The sequence below is a fragment of the Halichoerus grypus genome, chromosome 11 (genome assembly GCF_964656455.1).
Source record: "Halichoerus grypus chromosome 11, mHalGry1.hap1.1, whole genome shotgun sequence".
Lineage (NCBI taxonomy): Eukaryota > Metazoa > Chordata > Mammalia > Carnivora > Phocidae > Halichoerus > Halichoerus grypus.
In genome coordinates, this window is record NC_135722.1 from 74,903,018 (window position 1) to 74,923,620 (window position 20,603).

The following is a 20,603-nucleotide window of genomic DNA, read 5'->3' on the forward strand; positions in this document are numbered from 1 at the left end:
AGCACGTAACCATATCCCAGTTCCCGATTGTTTTAGGATTTAAGATAGTAAACCATGCTGCCCCAGGGATCCTGCAGTTTGCTTTTATAAAGTATGCAGAGGGAAGTTCTTCCAGTGAAGGAAAGAAGGCACGATCAGGTGCAGTTGATCAGTGCCTGAGTCTGTCTTTAGGAGTGACACGGTTAAAGATTCATTCATCAGCCTGTATTTGTGTCGGGGGCGGGGCGCAGTGTTAGGGCTATAAGGGCTGTTCCTGCGTTCGCGGAGTTGACAGATCAGATCAGAGATGTAGAATACGTACGCAGGACAGAATTCCAGCCAGATGAAAGTACTGTGGAATCAGCTTGAGGAAAGTTCCCGTGTTTGGTGTCGTTGAAGAAGGCTCCCGGGTCGTCCTGGGCTTGAGGCAGGGGCGCCAGGCTCCGGGGGGCTGTCTCAGCACCTCTGCTGGGCTTCCCCAGCACCAGGGGACGCCCCCTGGCCTGGAAGGGGCCTGTCCCCGAGGCATGCCCATCTGTCCGAAAACAAAGGCCACCTTTTATTGATGAAATTAGCATAGAAACCGTGATATGTTCTGGAGCCCTCTCTTTTGAAAACAAAATTATAAGGCAGGAACATGATTTGCGGGAGGGCAATCAACAGGAGTCAGGATGTGCTGTTCTCTCTGCTGCCACAGTACCAACAATTCGTATCTTTGAAAGAAACAGTCCTGTCGAAATGAGGGGACCAGGAAAGGATCAGCTCTGGTATTAGGAGGCCTTTGGGAAAATAACCTGGTACCGAGGGGAGCCTTGATGTTCAGCTCCACTCTGGTGGGCTGCCACTTTGCAGAAGCCCCCACGCTGTCCAGCCTCTTCACTGGCCTCTTTCTTGGCGTGTCTTCCCGGCTCCGTTGTAACCCCTGGGGTGTTGACCACATTCTCTCTCCTTAAGTTTGTGGCACCCCCGGCTTCCTGTCTTACTCACTGACTCCTCTGTTGTACCTGTGGAGTCTTGACCAACCCCCCCCCGCCGCCCCACTCCGAAAGTCCTTCCCTCGGGCCTAGCTCCCGCCCTCACGTCTTGCTCTCATCCCTGGACTACCTGTCATGTCAGAGACATGCACTTGATTTCGTGGCCCGGTGCCGTGGCTCCCGCCCTGTCTTCTGACTAGAACGCAAAGCCCCTTGATCTTTTCTGCTGGGCAAAGTCCTGTTCATCCTTTGAGGCTTATTTTAAGTAGCATTTTCTCTGAAATCTTTTTTAAAGAAGCCTGTTCTTACCCCTGCAAAGTGACTTTGTCTCTTGGCTGTGAGAGCATCCAGAACCACCACACCCCTTATCACATGCATTGGAAAAGCACATGTGTCTGGGGGGAGGCCAACACTAGACTGTGAGTGCCCCAAGACCAGAAATTATCTTACTTCTTTCTGTATCCTTGGCACCCAGACACCTAGAAAATGTACGATAGATATCTGCTCTCTCAGGACATGTATTACTTATAGTTTCAGCAGGGTTTCAGCAGGGGCTTTCTGATCTGAGCGGTTGGGGTACAGGTAGTGGGTGCCTGGCTCCTGGTGACATAGCTCTCCTGCGGGGACTGAAAACACGGTGCAGGCCTCTTGGTGCCCAGTGAGGGGCGCTAGTGCTCCAGCCCTCCCCACTTGGCCTCCAGTCCCAACTCAGAGCAGCCGTTCATCAAAGTTCCATACCCCTTTGTCCTGCATTTATGCTATGCAACAGTAAAATGGGAGTTGTTGAGATCTACATCAAACAACGTACTATTATAGGAGACTCCTGCTAGAATAGTTACAGCTACTTGTTACAGATTTAAATATGCCAGAGATTAAAGGCACAGTCCTTGACTTAGTGTGTCTTCCCAGCTCCGTTGTAACCGGGATCTTCACCCCATATCTTTCAATTTCTTCATATAAAGAGGTTTCCTGTGGTGCATTTGTCTATAATTAGATACAAGTCTTTTGTCCTTATGTAGACAAGTTCATAGACAAAGGGGTAAAAATGCTGCGTAACGATGCCTCTCCTCGTGTGGGTTTTACGTTCCTTGGGGGATGGGTAGGAGGGTCTCTGGAAGAGAACCGCACTTGGGTTGTAGCTGTGGTCCTTGAGTTTTTCTGTACAGTAATCTTTTTCCCTTTTCTAAAGTGAGAAGAATAATAATAGTTATAAATTGCCATACAAAATATAAGAGGTTGAAGTTATGTTTAAATCCACCCCTTCCTGGTAATTGTACAGAGAGGTTTCTGCAAGGTGGCATCGGGCGGTGCAGGCAGACTTGAGAGGCTGCTGTTTACAGGATCCTAGTGTGGCCCTTGGAGGGAAGAGGGTGCGTGGGATCGATGGCAGCATCTGTAGACAGTGCAGCCAGAGACGCAGAAGGAAGACACCGCCTTCACACGTGTCAGAGGATTCAGTCTAACGGAGGCACCAGTGGGCATGGCAGGAATCCCACTTTCATGCCGCTTCTTTCTTGCAGTTTGAAAAAGAACTTCAGAGAATTTCAGAAGCCTATGAGAGCCTGGTCAAGTCCACTACCAAGCGGGAATCACTGGACAAGGCAATGAGAAACAAACTGGAAGGCGAGATCCGAAGGCTTCACGATTTCAACAGAGACCTCCGAGGCACGTCCAGCCCCATCCGCATGCTCCCTGCCCTAGACTCCCATGGAGCTGGCGGCCTGCCTTCCGGGCCACACTGTGTCCAGTAATCTCGGGAAGTCCAACCACCTGGGGCAGGGGTGCTCAAAGAGCAGGATTGTTCTTTTCTCCTGTGTAGGTTGTGGGTGGCTGCCCTGGGCCCGAGAAGTGACACCCTCTACGCACGAGTCCATGAAAGTGAGGGAGTGTGTGTGCAGCTCCTTCCCTCCTTTATTTTTATTTTTATTTTATTTTACTTTAGGATTTTATTTATTTGACAGAGAGAGACACAGTGAGAGAGGGAACACAAGCAGGGGAAGTGGGAGAAGAAGCAGGCTTCCCGCGGAGCAGGGAGCCCGATGCGGGGCTTGATCCCAGGACCCTGGGATCATGACCTGAGCCGAAGGCAGACGCTTAACGACTGAGCCACCCAGGCGCCCCTCTTTCCCTCCTTTAAAAGTACTGAACGGTCTGTGTCAAATTGACTCCGTAAAATAAAAATAAAAACATAACTTCAAAATTAAAAAAATAATAATAAAAGTACTTAGCAGTGATTTGTGACTATGCGAGGGAGAATGTTTGAAAAGACCAATGTTGGATGCCCAGCCCTTCCCACATCAGGCTGTCATTTGGTAGCATTCTTAGAAAGCTACCACTCAACACTTGCTAGATACAGTATAGAAGACAGACCCAGACAGCATCCTTTTGGAGGAAAAAGAAAAAGCCCCCAGTTGTGAAAAGAGTAGATATATATAAACTCCCCAAAAGCTGGAAGCCAACTGCTATAGAATGTTGGCACTCTCCAACACAGAATGACTTAACCCGTAACATTTTACTTGTTTTTAGTGAGCTAAGCCACTTTTCAGTTGCCTCGTCGGTGAAAATAATGTCCTGGTGGTCTCTAGTAGCCAGAGCCTGCCTTTCCCATTACCACAAATCCTTTTGTCTTGGGAATCACGGACATTCAATAAAGACTTACTAAACCGAATTACTGAATTGAATAAATGAAGATTTACCAAGTGGTTTGAGCAAACGTAGAACTCACTAGGTAGAATCTTCATCCATTTGGTCATTTTGACTTTTTTTTTTTTAATTTTGATTTTTAGTTCGTTGTTTTTCTATTTTTTGCTTCCCAGCTACACTTGGCAGCAGGGGCTAACCGTAGGGCTGGCGGTCGGGGGGAGACTAGGGCTGGGTCTGAGGCCAAGGACACTTAGCCGCTTTTCGAGGACTTCCAAACAGAGGTTCGTGGGCCTTGCAGGGGGCGATGCAGTTCTCAGAACCTGTGCTCGCTCAGCTGCCTCCCTCTGCTGACACCAGATTGCATGCAGCCACACAATGTGGCATCTGAAGACTTTTTCTTTGGGTATTTTGGAACCTATTGTCTCTCCCCAAGAGGGATCCAGTTTGGGGCTCCTGGCACCCATGACGTTTCTTGCTGGGATGGTGACTTCGATCTACATGCACTTCTTTGTGACCATGTCTTCTCTGTGCAGATCGCCTAGAGACGGCCAACAGGCAGCTGTCTAGCAGGGAATACGACGGGCACGAAGACAGAGCTGCAGAGGGGCTCTACGCTTCCCAGAGTGAGTCCCCACGTTTCTCTGTCCTCACATTGTTATTCTTAAAAACTGGGGGCCTGAGGAAGGAATCTTGTTCATTTTAAGTAGGTTTCTTTTTGATTTTTTATTGTTATGTTAATCACCATACATTACATCATTAGTGTTTGATGTAGTGTTCCATGATTCATTGTTTGCGTATAACACCCAGTGCTCCATGCAGAACGTGCCCTCTTTAATACCCATCACCAGGCTAACCCATCCTCCCACCCTCCTCCCCTCTAGAACCCTCAGTTTGTTTCTCAGAGTCCATAGTCTTTCATGGTTCGTCTCCCCCTCCGATTTCCCCCCCTTCATTCTTCCCCTCCTGCTATCTTCTTCTTCTTCTTTTTTTTTTTTTAACATATATTGCATTATTTGTTTCAGAGGTTCAGATCTGTGATTCAACAGTTTTAAGTAGGTTTCTAAGTAGGCTGTTTGCCTCTTGTGTGTTCAGGTAGCATAAGAGGCTGTTGGGCCTCAGGAGGAGGTCCTCCTAGGTCTGCCAGACACAAAGCCAAGGTTGGATTTCTATTATTTCAGCAATGTTTATTCTGTCCTTCTGACCTACTGTTTCTCTCTGTTTCTCTAGAATATCCTTCAAGAAATAGCAAGGTCACAGCCTTTCCCGGCACTCAATCCTTTAAATAAGGCACCAACTCTTTTCCTCCACAGAGAGGGAAGGAGGCCTAGAGTGGGATCTGGTCCTCCTGGCATGTTTTTTGTGCTCCTTAGGGTGAGCGGCTCCTGGCTGCCCCTTGCAGCGTCAAGTCACCGAATGGTCCCATCGTGCATCTCCATGTGTGGCGCTTGTTTCCAGAAGTCACTGAGCCCACGGCAGCCCAGAATAAAATAATCAGTGGCACCCTGGGCCTCTAGATTTATTGGGAGAATATTTTATGCTTTTTACCAGAGGCAAATGATAGAAACAAATGGGTTTTGAGAAACCATCCATCAGGGTTTGAATCTCTGCAAATCCATTCATTGTATGTTACAAATGTAAAAATCCAACTCTTTTTTTTTTTTTTTGGAAGCTGTTTAGAAAATTGGATTTATTTCTGTATCATAATTCTCAACAACATTGTGAATCAAGTGCTCACAAACTCCGGAGAGTTGGTTTCAACAACAGAAAGTCATGTGTTCACATCCCTTGTACGATGGTGGTATTCTGATGCTTGGCCCCTGACTACAGCCTTACATTCTCAAGGCTGGGAAACAATTGGTTCAATTTTCTGATTTCCAATACTGCTTGGTTGGGTTCAAGCTCCTTTGTTTCCCCCAAATTTATTCGTGGTAGCACTCAGTTATTAGTCTCAGTTTTAGGTTTTAAATTCTGTTTCGGCAAATGGACACTAATACGGTCAAGGGATTTTGCCGCAGAATCTTTGGATGTCTTGCAGTAGGTGACTTGGCCTTTGTTCCAGATTTACATAAACAGCTGTGTCAGCGTCTTGAATGATTCACTTTCCTAACAAATTTTATCTCTTCTTATGGGTGCAGTCGACCCACTGTCTCATCCGAGCTTTCATTCAAAAGAGGAGTCATCTGTACTCTTGGTCTTTAGGATTTTAACACCTGGCTTTTGGATGCCCGTGTGCCTGGGTAAGAGGAGGTGTCTTGGCAGTTACATTAGCAATGTCACCCAGCTGGGACACTGCCTCTTGTCAGGGGATATTATTTTGTCACTTAGCTCAGGTCAGAATGGAAAAGCCAATTAGTTTCATCTGAGAGGCATCACTCCAGCCTCCCAGCCCAGATTATGCTGATGGAGTGATAAGGTTTGGGGTTGTGTGAGTTGAGAAATGTTCCTGAAAACGTTAACCTTCTGGCTGAAAGCTAACACATCAATAATGCTGGCAAAGAGGGCCTTCCAGCTTTACAGGGAATGATTTGTTCTGTGCAAACATGCTTCGCTGTGTTCCAAAGGCATAAACAAGACAGTCCAGAGGCATTTTTCAACTGCTTACAGGTATCTCAGGGTCGATGTGTAATGTAATTGAATCTAGGCAGGGTGTTTGAAGCAGGTTTGCTACCAGTGATAGTTAACAAATTTTTCAGTACCTAGTCTTTACAGGACATTTGTGCCTTTATCACAACTTTGTAATTATTTGCATTAGCTTTTCCTCTCCTGGTGTGGCAAGAGATGGACTTGAGATGTTATTTCAAATTTGCAGATAGGTTTTCTTCTTAGTGAATTTTAAGAGCTCTTTGTATATTAAAGAAATTAGCATGTCCTCCACTGTATATGTTGCAGATATTTTCCTCAGTTGTTTTTTAATCTTTGATTACAGTGTTCTTTATGTTATAGGAGATATTTTTTAAGTAACCATATTTATGCCTTCCAGGCTTTATATCATGCTTAGAAATGCTTATTACTCTCCAAGATTATAAAACTGTTCACCTATGTTTTCTTCAAATGTGTTTATGATTTCACTGTTTTCAAGGCTTACATTTTAGAAGCTAGTTTGGGAGGCACAGTAGAAGAGAAACTCAGGAGGGACTAAGCTGGAGGTAAGGAGACTAATTAACAGAGATTTTGGTATCTAGACAAGAGAGGTAGAAGTCCTGAAGTAAGACAGAAATAGTGGTGGAGAGTAGGGGACAGAGAAGTATGACAAAATTAGTAGGACTCAGTGACCAGTTGAATAGTGGCAGTGAGAGAGCCCGAGAAAGGGGTGTGACTGAGCAACTGGATGGATGGTCACCCTTTACCAATAAAAAGCAGGAAAAGCAGGCTGGGATTAGATAATGAGTAAAGGTTTGAGCGTGTTGGGTCATCTCACGCTGCGACCCATAGCTGAGTGAGCCCATGTAATCGTCGGTGCAGATATACCCAGAAGGCTGGTGATGGGCAGGGCACTCTGTCAGGCTTTAGCATGTGGGCATAGAACGGCAGGCATGAATTACCACCTCTCTTCATAGTTATTAATGTGTTCCATTATCTGTGTATTCTTTTAGAAATTCTATAATTAGAATAGTTTTTAAATGCTTGGTAATCATAATTATAAACGTCGCACTCAAAAGGAGCCATCCTTTTCAAGTGGATCTTTTGAGATTCTAGCCCTTGGGTCAGAGAAGTGACTTCTCTGGATAACAACAAGCCAAGGAGCTAAGGCTAAGTCGTGAAGCCCCCGACAGATACCTTGGCCGATGGGGAAGTTGGAGGGAAGGGGAAAGTAGAGACGGGCCTGATTGACTTTTTGCTAGGTGTTTGTGTTGAATCTAGGAGTCCAGGGCCAAGAAGACCCATGGAACTCTTGCAGTACAGGTGGTCAGTAGGACTTCTGTAAAGCTCTCTCAGGTAATGGAGGGAGAAGCTCCTTCCTGGCCTGATCAGTAAATATCTCTGTTGCCCAGGGTAGTTTGCCTTTGAAGACTCAACTCTCTGCTCTGAAGTTGGTGCCTGATGAAGACCTTGGTAGACTCTGGGGGTGGTTACTACTTAGCTCTGCAGATTGAAATGAACATTAAACACAGTGATTCTTGTGTCTCCCTGGTCATGAAATTTGTCTGTATTAAAAATCGCACTGGGGGCACCTGGGTGGCTCAGTTGGTTAAGTGTCTGCTTTCAGCTCAGGTTGTGATCCCAGGGTCCTGGGATGGAGCCCTGCATCTGGTTTCCCGCTCAGTGTGGAGCCTGCTTCTCCCTCTGCCCACTGCCCCTCCCCCCGCTTATGCGCACATGCTCTCTCTCTCAAATAAATAAATAAAATCTTAAAAAAAAATAAAAGTCATGCTGAATTAAGTGCTTAGGAGTTTGATGACTGAGGAATTTTTTTTTCTATCACCTCTCGGTGTTGCATCACTCACTTAAGAGGAATTCAGTTTTATTTGTTTGTTTTCTGGGTTTGTTTGTTTATTGTTCTGAATATTTTTGCAACCAAATTGCTCCTGAAAAATGGGGCATGGAGCCAATCCCTGTTTTGTCTGTCTATGTGAAATTGGGGCTCCTTTGTCCTTTAACTTCTTTAACTTACTGAGATCCCTGGTTTTCCCATGCATTTGTCACTCACGCACGTGCGCTTGTGAGCATGCTCACGCACACATACACACGGAGCAGAGGTGGGCCACTGTCCACTAAAGGCAGCACCCCGGGAATGTCTATCGTCATTCTTAGCTCTGTCTTCTCAGTAAGTACAACCATTTATCTGTTCCTTGCTGAAAACTGATAACTCTGCAGAATTCCCATGATATTAGGCCAGAAAGACAAAAATGAAATATATTAGATGCAGGGAAACTAGACTGGTAGAGATGATCTTATTATGTTCTCGGATTGAATGGGAGCTGATTAGCTGTGGCATATGTGTGTTGTTCCAGGATAAAACCAGCCATGTTCCACGGTTTGCAAGAACTTGTCTCCAGCCCTTTGGGGTTCTTTAGGCCCTCCAGGTTTAGCATATTTGGTTAAACTTAAGTCTGTTTAAGTTAGATTCTGGCTGTTAAATGGTGTCCCTCTCTTAAAAAAAAAAAAAAAAGGTGTTTTGGACATTCAGTTATTTGTCTAAGTTATTGAGCAATGGGTGTAAATAAGTCAGAACCATATGGATTTGATTTCTCTTGTAATTCTTAGTGGGTTTGGAAATTAACACAGAAACATGTCTGTGACCAACTTATTTTAAAGATTACAGTGATTTGCCATTTTCCATGTGTCTTGTAATCATCCTTTTACTCTTGAATCCTCTTTGAGGTACTTTGATTTTCCGTCTCTTGTAGAATATAAAAGAGACTAATATAATTTCCTGTAAGACCCTTCCTCTGGTGTTTGTGTTTCCGGAACGGGCTTTTGTGAAACACAAAACAGAAGTTACAATGATATAAATATTGGTTCCGTTGACCCACATAGAGCACAAGGAGATTGTTCTGAATCCTCATTGGGTTTCATTGCATCATGTGGGGGGTTTCCATCAGGCTTCATTAGGAAGGATAGGTGAGATGTTGTCACGTATGGGTGCCCTGGTTTACCTCTCCTCGGGGCCTGCCCATGCTTGCAGCTTCTCCCGACTTGGAGGGGAGCCCACTGTAGCACTTACCCCAATTGCATTCCGTATGGGTGTGACTTACTTGCGTGGATCCCCTCCTTGAGGTGGGAGAAAGGTAGACATTTTTTACCGATATCCCACAGTGCCCACCCCCAAGCCCTTGAACCTTCTTATGTACTTGGCACTCAATAAATGTGTATTGAGGGAGTGAATAAAAGTGGAAAAATCCTTGTAACAATAGGCTGGAAATTCTCCTGCAGCATTGGTATCAAAATGTACTCTTTCGCTCAGTATCTCCCAGTCATATTTAGAGATAACCTGTGTTATCTTCAGTTACTTTAAGACATTAGGCAAATTAATAAAAGAACTGTCAGAATAGAAGCAACTTAAAAATGCTCAGGGGGCACCAGGGTGGCTCAGTCAGTTGAGTGTGAGACGCTTGGTTTTGGCCCAGGTGGTGATGTCAAGGTTGTGAAGATCGAGCCCTGCATCAGGCTCCACACTCAGTGGGGAGTCTGCTTGAGATTCTCCTTCTTCACCTCTCCCTCTGCTCTTCTCCCTGCTCCTGCATGCATGCTCTCTCTCTTAAATAAATAAATAAAATCTTGAAAAAAAATGCTCAAATTCCCTTTTTGCCTTCATCCATCCTTTTTTTTTTTTTTTTTTTTTTTTTTAAGTAGGAAGATATCAAAGTAAGGGAAATCTTTTACTAGTAAGGACAGTGTATTTAATGGTATTTTTCCTGAAAGTTGGTATTAATAGAGTTGACTTTGGTTCCCTTGACTCCTTCTCTTTTACTCCACTGTGGTTGTGTTGGAGATGAGAGTTGGCCCTGGAATATGAAGGTTTTTGTAGCAACCAGCCAGATGCTCACACTGACCAATCCATAGACCATTTCAGACACCACAGATGAGTGCCTGGGCAAAGGAAAGGACCATGAAGCCTGCCAAGGCAGTATCATTTAAGTCAAGAAAATTTTCTTGCCCTAAGTTAACTGATTTTCATTAAAGATGACCCCTAAGTTTAATAGGACTGTGCAGTCCTAAATATCAAAGGTTTTATAGGCACAGGCTCAAGCAAATAATCTCCGATCAGTTGCTACATCTTCTAAATCCTGGTCTCTCACCAATGTACTCAGTGATGTGAAGATAGATGCTTCATCTCCCTGTACCTCCTTTTCTTCTAAAGAAATGGAATAAATCTGATTCAACCAACAGGCCTCTGAGGGATAACCAGAGATAGGAAAGGCAAAGACTCGATCAAATGCATTTATTCTGCAATATTTCGTCCTGCCTCCTTGCATCCTTCCTCCATCTGCTTCAGCACTCATCTTCTCTGGCAAGACCTACCAGTTTGCGTGGTGGGGAAATGGGCCGTGTTCCCAAAGAATGCCCACGTAGCTCACCGAGCCTTGCTGAACTTGGAAAATGGAGCATGTGCGTGCTTAAGCCACTTGATCAACCTTGACAGGCCATGCTGAGAAACTTCAAACCTACACAATAACCAGAGTGCACCCAGACTGTGGGGCATCTGTTTAGGTTCATTCAAATGTCCCCAAGTGTGAAAATTAACATCATTCAATGTAGGCTGATTTTCTGTGCTTCAGGAACGAGAGCTGATTGAAGAACTGCCTCTTGATCATGTGTTGACACTGGTCTCTAACAACTGAACATGGGTTATGATCTTCACATGGTTGGTTTTAAACCTGTTGCTTGGCATTCCGGTGAAGGGATTGAAAAAGCAAATGTCTGTGACTTTATTAGGATTCCCGTTTTCTTGGACTAAGACCTGAATAGATGGATGGATGGATGGATGGATGGATGGAGCACAAAATGAAGAACATGCTGAAGTCTTTTTGCATTTCATGTGCCGTCAGGAAACCCTACTTTCCCTGACCGTTCAGAACCAGGAAATCCAGGATTCCAGGTCTCAGCTCACATTAAATGGCAATTGCTAGAGAAGTCTTCCTTTTATATCGTCCCCTGACACTGGGTACTTTTCCCCTTGTAAAGGCTCATCACAGTTGTACATAAATAACTGTTTGGATGGCATGTTCTGTCTTCCCTTATTATACCATGAGGCTTGGGGCCCCATCTGTCCTCCTCACCATTGCAGTCCCAGGTCTTTGTATTTCCAGAACCTGGTACAGTGCCTGGCCCTTAGAGTCATTTAATAAATATTTATTGGATATTGAATACAATGACGATGGTTGTCATTTAACCAAACAGTTATTGGCTGTCTACTCTGAGCTAGCTGAATTTTAGGCCACAGGTCAGCAAACTCTTTCTATAAAGGGCCAGATGGTAAATAATTTTAGGCTTGGGGGCCGTCCCTACTCCACTCTGTCCCTCTAGCCTGAAAGCTGCCATAGATGCTCCATAAGCAACTGGGCGTGGCTGAGTTCCAGTGAAACTTGAATGACAGAATCAGGCTGTGGGATTTGGTCTGGAGGCCCTCGCGTGCTGACCTCTGTACCAAGTACCAGTCATGGAAGGAGAGAAAAATCAGGAACCTCAGTAGAAAGAGGATGGAAAAGAAAGAACTCCTGAAGTCGTTCCTACATCTTATTTTGTGAATTACCCTAATTTATGAACCAAGATGTAATTATCATTGTCTTTCCTGGGAGTCCTCTTTTACTTCATCCCTAATCGAGGGAGTATGATTGTCATCATTTTAGATAAACTGAGACACGTAGAAATGCAGTCACCAGACTTAGCTCCCAGCGAGGATCCAGAATTTGCTCATGAGGGAGATAGGGCCTGGCAGGATCAGCTTGTGGTGAATGGTGGGGACCATCTGGATAGTGGGGTCTTAGTGCCAGAAATTCCTGCCATAGGCAGCCTTCTGTGAAGTGAGGTCTGCAGATCTTGGAGAGGACCTTGACGGTCACAAGTGTGGTCACCAGCAATGCATATGTGCTCTGAACCAGAGCTCATTTATAAGGCCATCTGGTTGCCACTGTGAGCGACAATGTCGACAGAGGCTGTTGAGCTGATGGTTGAAAGTTTATCCTCAGGTGGAGCTGCACTTTGCTCCCTTGGGTCTGTCCTTCAGGTTGTGGTTCAGGCCAGCCTGGCTGTGGTCATCGATGAACAGTCAACAGCGGCCAATATTAATTGAGCGCTTACTATGTGCCAAGCACTCTGCTAGCCTCTCTAGATACATGGTGTCTTTTAGTCCTTCAGACAACCTATGAGGTCGGTATTACAGGTATTTTACAGACAAGGACCCTGAGGCACAGGAAGGCCAAGTAACTTGTCCATGGTCATACAAGGTGGCGAGTGGAGCAGACAGGTTTTGAGCCCAGGTCATTCTGAGTCTGGAGCCCAAACTCGTACTGAGCTGGTGTGGGGAGGCTCTTCTTGTGTATCCGGGGGCAGAGAGAGGTTGTAATGGCAGCGAAACTGCAGCCAAGAATGATCCAGTGGTTTCCCCAAGGCCCCATAGGTGTTTAATGGCTAAACCGCGACCAGAATTTGAACTTCCTTTTTCTTACCTTTTTTCCTTCCCCTTGTCCAAAGGTCATCTCTTTTGATGAAAGATTTCACATTTTTATGTCAAGAAGAATCCGGGATAGTAGGGTGGGTGTAAATAATTCCTTCCTAGAGGTGTTATTTGGTTGCAAATTATTTGACTTAAAATAATAATGTCTTTGGGTCTTCTCAAGTGACTTCTAACTACTGGAATTAATATTCTGTGCTTCCGACTTCTACATCTATCTTTGAACCCTGGCCAGTTGTAACAGAAGGCCTTGTTGGATAATCCAGTATCTCTTCAAATACAAAAACAAAAAATTGTTGAGACCAGAATAGAGCTCAGAATCTAAAAAAAAATGTTTTCTCAAAATATCTATGGAATTAAACTTTTTGTTCTTGAGATGATGAAAAATAAAAAATAAGCAGAATACAATGAGTAATTCTGTGGTGCGGTTCCTTTACAATTCATTTTTGAAACTGTTTTTGGTTCACGAATTGTAGTGAGAGCATACAGCTGGATCTTAATGGAATCAGAGAACTTTGAGGGGACAAAGTGTTTGTTTTAAGTCCAGAAAATTTGGTCTTAGACCATTAAAAATAAGCTTGCATCTGTTACTAATTTTCTTTTTGCTTACAAGGACTGTGGTTTGGTAGAAAGAAGAGAAAGAAAAGGATCAGTTCAAAGCAAGTTACAAAAATGACAATGGGAGGGAGGTGTTGCAGAAGTTGAAGGAGACAGAAAATGTAACTGCAGGCCACACATTTCTTTGTCCTCGATCAGTCCTAGAAGGAACCACTTGCTTCCCCAGGTCAAACAGCTTCCCCGGCGTAAACGTCGGTCTGGGCCAGGTGCTGGTGTTAAACCTTATCCGCCATCCAAAGGGCCCATTTGAAAGTCATAGCTTTCTCTATATACGTATTCTTTGTTTGTTTGTTTGTTTTATATAGTGTGTACCTATATAGATATATAATAAGAGTTAGGCATTTCAGGTGTATGGTGTGAGGCAATGTAGCAACATCACTCTCCACGTCTTCACATCCCTGCTCTCTGTATCATGCCCGGGTCTTATGGTGGTTTTCTACACCGGGAACTACACTGTCTGCTAGGTCATACCTGGAAATGGAAGCGTCTGTGGTTCATCTTTTTATGTTAAGAAAAGACAAAAATAGAAAAACGGTGAGCCGTTCTCCGATGGTTATAGAAAATTCAGTTCAGAATCGATTCACGAATATGTGTGCAGTCAAAACCAAATGCCCTCTACCTCATATATTTATGTGGCACTATTCATTGCCTAATTTGTTATTTTGCTGTCAGCAATGAGAGAGAAGTAGCAGTACATTTTTATTTCAAGTAAAAAAATAATAATAAAGTGGAAGGTTGAGCCGTACCTTTGGAGGCTAAGTGGATGCATGGGTGTCTACTCAGTCAAGCAAGTTAGCAAGCTGCGGAGGTCATAAATTGAGGTAGGTTAAAAAAAACCCAACCCCTGTGAATTATACCTGAATGTGTAAGTACAGTTTCCAGCACTAAAATGCAACATGAAGACCAAATTAGAGAAAATTATATTTTAAGAGATTATATTATATTCAAGGGAACTATATTTATGGAAAATTATATTGAGGAGAACTACTGGTATTCAAATATTTCTACCACATCATAGCTAAGGCAGCTTACTTTTGGTGCTACAATCGATAACTTATATAAAATATAAGTTATATGTTTTGTTATATAACAAAAATATAAGTATGTTAAGACCAAAATGTATTATTTTCATTCATTAGATGAATAGAATATTTTCTGGTTAGGTTTTTTAGCTTTCTAGTGATAAGGACCTGAAGCTATCGCTTTTTAAAATTTTTTTAAAAGATTTTTATTTATTTATTTGAGAGAGAGAGCACGAGCGGGGTGAGGGGCAGAGGGAGAAGCAGACTCCCCGATGAGCGGGGAGCCCGACGCGGGGCTCGATCGCAGGACTCCGGGATCATGACCTGAGCCGAAGGCAGACACTTAACCGACTAAGCCACCCAGGCGCCCCTGTAACTATCATTTTCAAGTTTTATTTTAAAGACCGGGTTAGAATTTGATCATGTGTCAGTTGCTACTTATCTTCCTCAATAAGCTGTTGTGTAAACCTGCCATAGCTCTTCCCCTGTGAAACACTTCTGTTGTCTTAGATTCTTAACATCCTACAAAGGTAGTATGAAGTACGCTCAGTAGGAAGATTCAGACAGGCAGACATGGGCATATTACGTGGCATATTACGAGGCAGAAGATGGTAAGGACTCACTGGACGACTCCCCCCACCTGCCGCCGCCTCAACAAAGTGTGTGAGTTCAGGCTCTCCCGTGCAGGAGAAATTTGTTTTATTGAAGGAATCAGAAAAGCTTCACGCAGCGAGTAACCTTCAGGGTGGGCCTTGAAAACTGATTCCTATTTTAGAGTCATCTTGCTGCCATAGTACTGTGTAAAAGGGACACTCTATTTTCCTTTGAAATTGAAAGGAAATTCTAAATTTAAGCTGAAAAGATTTCTGGTTGAGACTGGGCAGGGTGGTGGTGGCGTGCTTTCTTCTGAACCCCTCCTTCCTACTCAGCCGCCCCCTCACATCCCTTCTTTCCCCTCCCCTTCTCTCTCTGCCAAGGCTCTGCAGAACAGTTGGGTTTGAACTCCTGTTCTTAATTTCCCTCACTGAGAATTCATTTACAGCAGTTCACTCTCTGAGCCGTGTGGAACAAGCCCCCACTAGAGTGTTCCCGTGTTTGTGAATAGGCCTGCTTAGCCGCCCCCGCACAACCTCTGTCTCCAGTCGCCTGGCGAAACCATGGCAACCTGCTCTTGCATCCTCGACCCTTTCCTGAAATCACAAGTTGCCTTACCTGAGAAACCAGAGCAGCCAGTTTTTAAAAGACAGTGAAAAGCCAAACAAGCGGCCAAACAAGCGGCGTATGGGGTCAGTGTTGTAGTATATTACTTTTTTGTGTCTGAATTAATTAGTGTGGCTTTTAAAGGTAGATCATCTTTCCTCTTTTACATCAAATAAGCTTCGTGTCAGTAGCTCACTCTTCTCTAATGTAAACAATGCCCTGTTTGGATTATATTTGGGGGGGGTCTCTTTCTGGGTTCATCGGTGAGCGGGTGAGGGCAGTTTTCAACAATGTGCTCCAGCGTAAGAATATCTTTGAGGCAGGATGAACCTGAATAACTTGCAGATAATGAACTAAATGAGATCCCTTCTATTGTCTCTGTAGTCACACAAGCTCAGAAAAAAAGGAATTTCTCTTAGTGTCAACGGGACTTCCAAAAGGATCTGACTCTTCACTTACCTCATAGCTTGTGGCTGGCCCTTGGAACGGAGTCCTGCCCAACATCCGTCCAGTGTTATAAGATACGGTGCCAGGGAGCTCAGAGCCGAAGCATCCCTGAGGGAAAAGAGACAGGAGAAGAAATTTTAGGGAGAGAAGATGGCAGATAATTATTTGGACAACTTTTCACAAGAGGGAGTCTATTTCATTAGCAGCGCAGAGAAGGTTCTGGTTACCAGAACTGATAGCATTAGTGTTGGTCAGCGTCCTCCTGAGGTGTTACCAAACTGCCAAGCCCTTTCTTGGTGGAGAAGGGAGTAGACGTATAAAGAAAGAAGAGTGTCTTAGTGATCTTTCATTATGAGAAGAAAAATCTGCCTGAGCTAGCTTAAGCCCAGAGAAGAGGACTGTTTCCTGAGAACATAAGGGTGTGAGGGAGTCCCTAGGCTGGGAGTGCAGGCAGGCCTCGAGAGGTCTAGGGGCCCGGGCTAGCATGTCTGTGAGAATCAATTCGTGGTTTGTGTTTAGGGGTCTGTGTCTGTCTGGATGGCTGTTTTCCTCCCTCCTTGTAATACAACATGGACTCTCATCCACCCTTCTATGTCCACCTGCTTGATTCTTCATTGTCTACAGTATGGCTTTCTCTGCTTCTCCAAAGCACATGCTAGAATACGGCTGCTAGCCGAGGAGCTAGGTTCCCTGTCCGTGTCAGCATCACACCTCTCCCTGGCTTCCACTTGCACGTTCCCAGACAAGAGACTGACTGGCCTCGCTTGGGCACATGGCCCCTCAGGTTGGACCCCCTCAAATGGGAAGTGCTGGGCAGGGGCAGATGAGGGGGACTTTGTAGTACACTCATGGCTACTTGTCACATTAGCCCCGTGGGTGGAGGACTGTAGTAATGGCTCTTCTAAATTGAGTGTTAGCCAACTCCGTGGAAGTTGTCTGCTCCGTGGAGATCCAGTCAGGAAGCACTTGCCTCATGCAGGCCGTCTCCCACCGGTGCTGGACGTGGGGCCTCTGCTGGGGTCCATGGAGGGCCTGGCCACTGTCAGTCCGTCTCCTCTGACTCCCACAGTCTACGGCCTGTTCTCTGGTAACGTCCTTTACATTCTCTTTGCTCAGAGCGGCCAGGGACTGGACTCCTAAAATCAGTCTCAGCGGTCAGAACGAGACTTCTAGCCATTGGCGTTTCAGAGGAGGTGTGTTGGATTGTGCCTGCCTCCTCTTCCCTTAACTCTGTCACCCTCACTCCCTCTTGCCACATCCAAGGCAGCGAGAACATTCCTTGAGAAGTGCCGAGGAAATAACCGTGCAGAACCAGGTGCCAAAATGAGCTAGCTGGGCATTGCTATGTGAGCATATGGGATTCGGAACTTGAACAGAGTTTGCCTGGTCTGTGTTTATGTCTACACACATATGTAGAGCCACAATCCGGGAGAGATCTGAATCCCCAAAGAACCAGCCAGTTAATGGGTTAAACCTTGGTTCTGGCTGAAAGGAGAGAAGAGGGAAAAGAAGACCTATCTTTTACCTTCCACGCATTCCAGTAAATTCGTCAGCCCTTGGTCAAGCTGGCAGCTGGACTCCCCATCCCTTCAGTTACATGGGGCTCAGGGAAAAACTCCTCAAAAACCCATTATCTCAGGAACAACCTAGAAATTGATACTTAACTTGAGAAGAGCCCGGTCACAACTTTGCTCCCTCACGAACTCCAGCCGTAAGTTGGAGCACTGCATTAAAAACTAGCAGTATGGGGCCCCGTCACCCCTTGGCCTGACCCCACACACGGTCTCCGTCCCGGGGATTCCTCAACAGAGGTGGCTAGGGCCCACCATCCCGTGGTTCAGCCAGCAATCAGGCTTGGTGCTCAGAGCATACGTGCAGAAACCGTTTCCACAGACTGGCCACTCTGGACCCTCCGAGAAGGTAAGATGGAAAGGGAGCATCCTTGAATTACTGGGCCAGTTCTCTTTCCACCCACTCTTGCTCTTTCCTCAGGAAACAGACTACTGTCTGACCTGCACGAGGGTCAGAGCTCACTTCGTTTCGGTTTTCTCAGTGGTCACACGGAGTCATTATGAGGTTCTGTTATAAGGCTCAAGACATGGTGCCTGAGACAAGGTAGGCCCCCAGTAATATGTCCGCTCTTGCTGTTCTCTGCTGAGGTATTTTACTGCTGGTCACTCTAAACCTCCCATCAGTCATGCAGAATAGATCTCGTGAGCTCCGTCTGAGGAGATGGAGTCCGGCACATCTCCCGTGCCCACGGCGAACCGCTGTACGAAGGTGCCAGAAGCAAGCCAGGTCGGCCTGGTTACAAAGCCGTGCCGCCGCTGTGGTTTCCAGAGTCAACAGTGTATGAGCAGACGTCCTCTGTGTAAATGGGACTGGAGCCATCGGCTACACAACCCCCTGCTCCACGCAGTTCAGGGTAATTCATATCCACTGAGTAAACAGACCGTTCTGGGCAAGAGTTCTCTTGTGTCAACTTGCCTGTTCTAGGAATTCTCAGTATATACGTTGGAGCCCAACCAAAAATTCAGCATGAGGCTGGTCTCTCTTGAGCTATGCCAAGGGGCTTAGCTAATAATAAGCTGAAGGGACCTTCTTATGCCGTGATTTTACCCCTGGGACTCTCCCTGGGCAGCTCCCAAGAGATGCCCTTTAAGAATGGCTCTGACATACCTCGATCCTGTGTCTCTGGGGCCACAGCCCCCTGTCCACAGGCTCACTGCCGTGACGGCCGCCCCCCTCACACGCTGGCCTCAATTAGATGTCCTCTCTCTGTTCTCACGGCACCTGCGCAAGCATGGTGGAGCGACTTGTCACACTGCCTCTGCGTGTGTCCTTGCTCTCTTCCTGCCCGACTGAGAGCCGAACGCCACGACCTACTCATCTTACGGCCCCAGAATTGATCATGCTTTTAGGAACGCCAACAAGAACCACCGCATTATCATAGTTGACATTACCTGGGCACTTCCCACATGCATCTTTCAAGTAGGGACTGTTGTGATCCTCACTTTAAAGGCAAGGAAGCTGAAGCACGAAGAGGCTCGTTTGCTTCCAGAGTCCCAGAACTGTAAGAGGTGGCACTGGACATGAAGCCAGGCAATTTGCTTCTAGAACCGCGCTTTTCACAATACTGTCTAATGCCTCCATGTAGTAGATGCTTCGTTAATTAATATTCGTACATGGATACACATGTGGATGTGATTGCTGTGTCTGGAGAAACATGATATGGCTTGTGGCATGCTTAAACCTCTGCAGTAATGAGCATGCCCGAGCTCTCGTTCACTTTCTGCTTCTCTCATTCTGCGGTTCTGCCCCCCACCTGCTTGCACAGGGGAAGCACACAGCGCCGCACTCGGGAACGTGAGTCAGAGAGGCCCAGAGGCACGTTCTGGCTCTGCACTGATTGAGCCCTCCCACTTCTGTGCGTGTGTGACTTAACCCCAGGGTCATTTTCCTCGGCGGGAAAGTGGAAATAATAGTGTGCCTACCTCACCCAGTAAACAGAAGAAAGCGAGTAATTAAAAGGAATAAAGACACCATTTTTGGAACATGGTACTCGCTCTACAAACATGAGCAGGTTTTGTTACTGTTGCTACTGTCGTGAACGTTATTTTTACAACTTTGCCATGGAGAACACTACTTCCTGTCAGTGGACGCGAAGTTCTGAGCCAATGCGAGTGATACTAAGTGATGTCACTGCAGCCTGAAGTCCAAGGTCATTTCCAAACTCATAACAGAGATGTTTCCACCCATGAATTTCAGAGGACGGCATCCATGTCTTTGCCCCATGGTGTACACCTGTGAGGTCCAGGGAGCCTGAGCAGAGGAGGGAACCGGGGGCATCCGTGGTCAGTCCCAGCCATCTGATGAGTGGTGGCTTCAGGGGCAGAGGGGACAGCTGTGTAACAGAGGATGTCAGGAAATACCTAGCAGCTAACAAGAACTACCATGTGTTGTACAGTTGGCAATGAACTTGGCACAGTAGAGAGTCATCCATTCGTTCAACAGTATTGAGCCAGGCACTGTTCTAGGCTCAGGGAATCAATAATGACCAAAACAGATATCTAGGATATTCAGGTCTTTGTGCTTTATATGTCTCCTCTCCATCAACAGAGTCATCAAAGAGCACTGTGATGTAGATGTTCTCTTTCTAATTTGGTAGTGAGATTAGATGAGATTTGATTAGATGAGGGAGCTGAATCTCAGAGAGGTGAACCATGCCCGAGACCTCATAGCTGGAAAGTGGTGAACTTGGGATTTGAATCCAGTTCTTTCTGATGTTGAGGTGCATGCTTTAGCCACAGTATGATATTAAGGAAATAGCAAACGCCGGAATCCAGGGTGTGGGTGTGTGTGTGCACGCACGGCAGGCGCATGTTGGAGGGGAGGGATATTTAATTCAAAAATCTAAATAGCTGTCGTTGTGACACAGAAAGAATTGCAATCATCAATTTGCAAAACTCAAGAAGCCCTGACTGTGCCTCTGGTCTTGAGCTTGGTCTATCATTTTACTCTCTTCTGGTCAAAATCAGTGTGGCCTTGGCTGCCCTCAACAAAGAGAATTACTTTTACGCTTAGTTTGATAAGCAGGCAGAAGCT

At 45.7% G+C, this 20,603-nt stretch overlaps 1 protein-coding gene across 6 annotated transcripts in view; it reads left to right on the forward strand.

The window, feature by feature from the left end:
• The window catches only part of AMOTL1 (angiomotin like 1), a 120,549-nt gene that overhangs the window by 80,033 nt on the left and 19,913 nt on the right, over positions 1-20,603 (forward strand). For all 6 annotated transcript variants that reach the window (XM_036074982.2, XM_036074986.2, XM_036074987.2 and 3 more), the window contains 2 exons: positions 2,474-2,618; positions 4,130-4,219. In XM_036074982.2, coding sequence (XP_035930875.2) covers positions 2,474-2,618; positions 4,130-4,219 — 235 coding nt within the window. The remainder of the gene's footprint in view (positions 1-2,473; positions 2,619-4,129; positions 4,220-20,603) is intronic.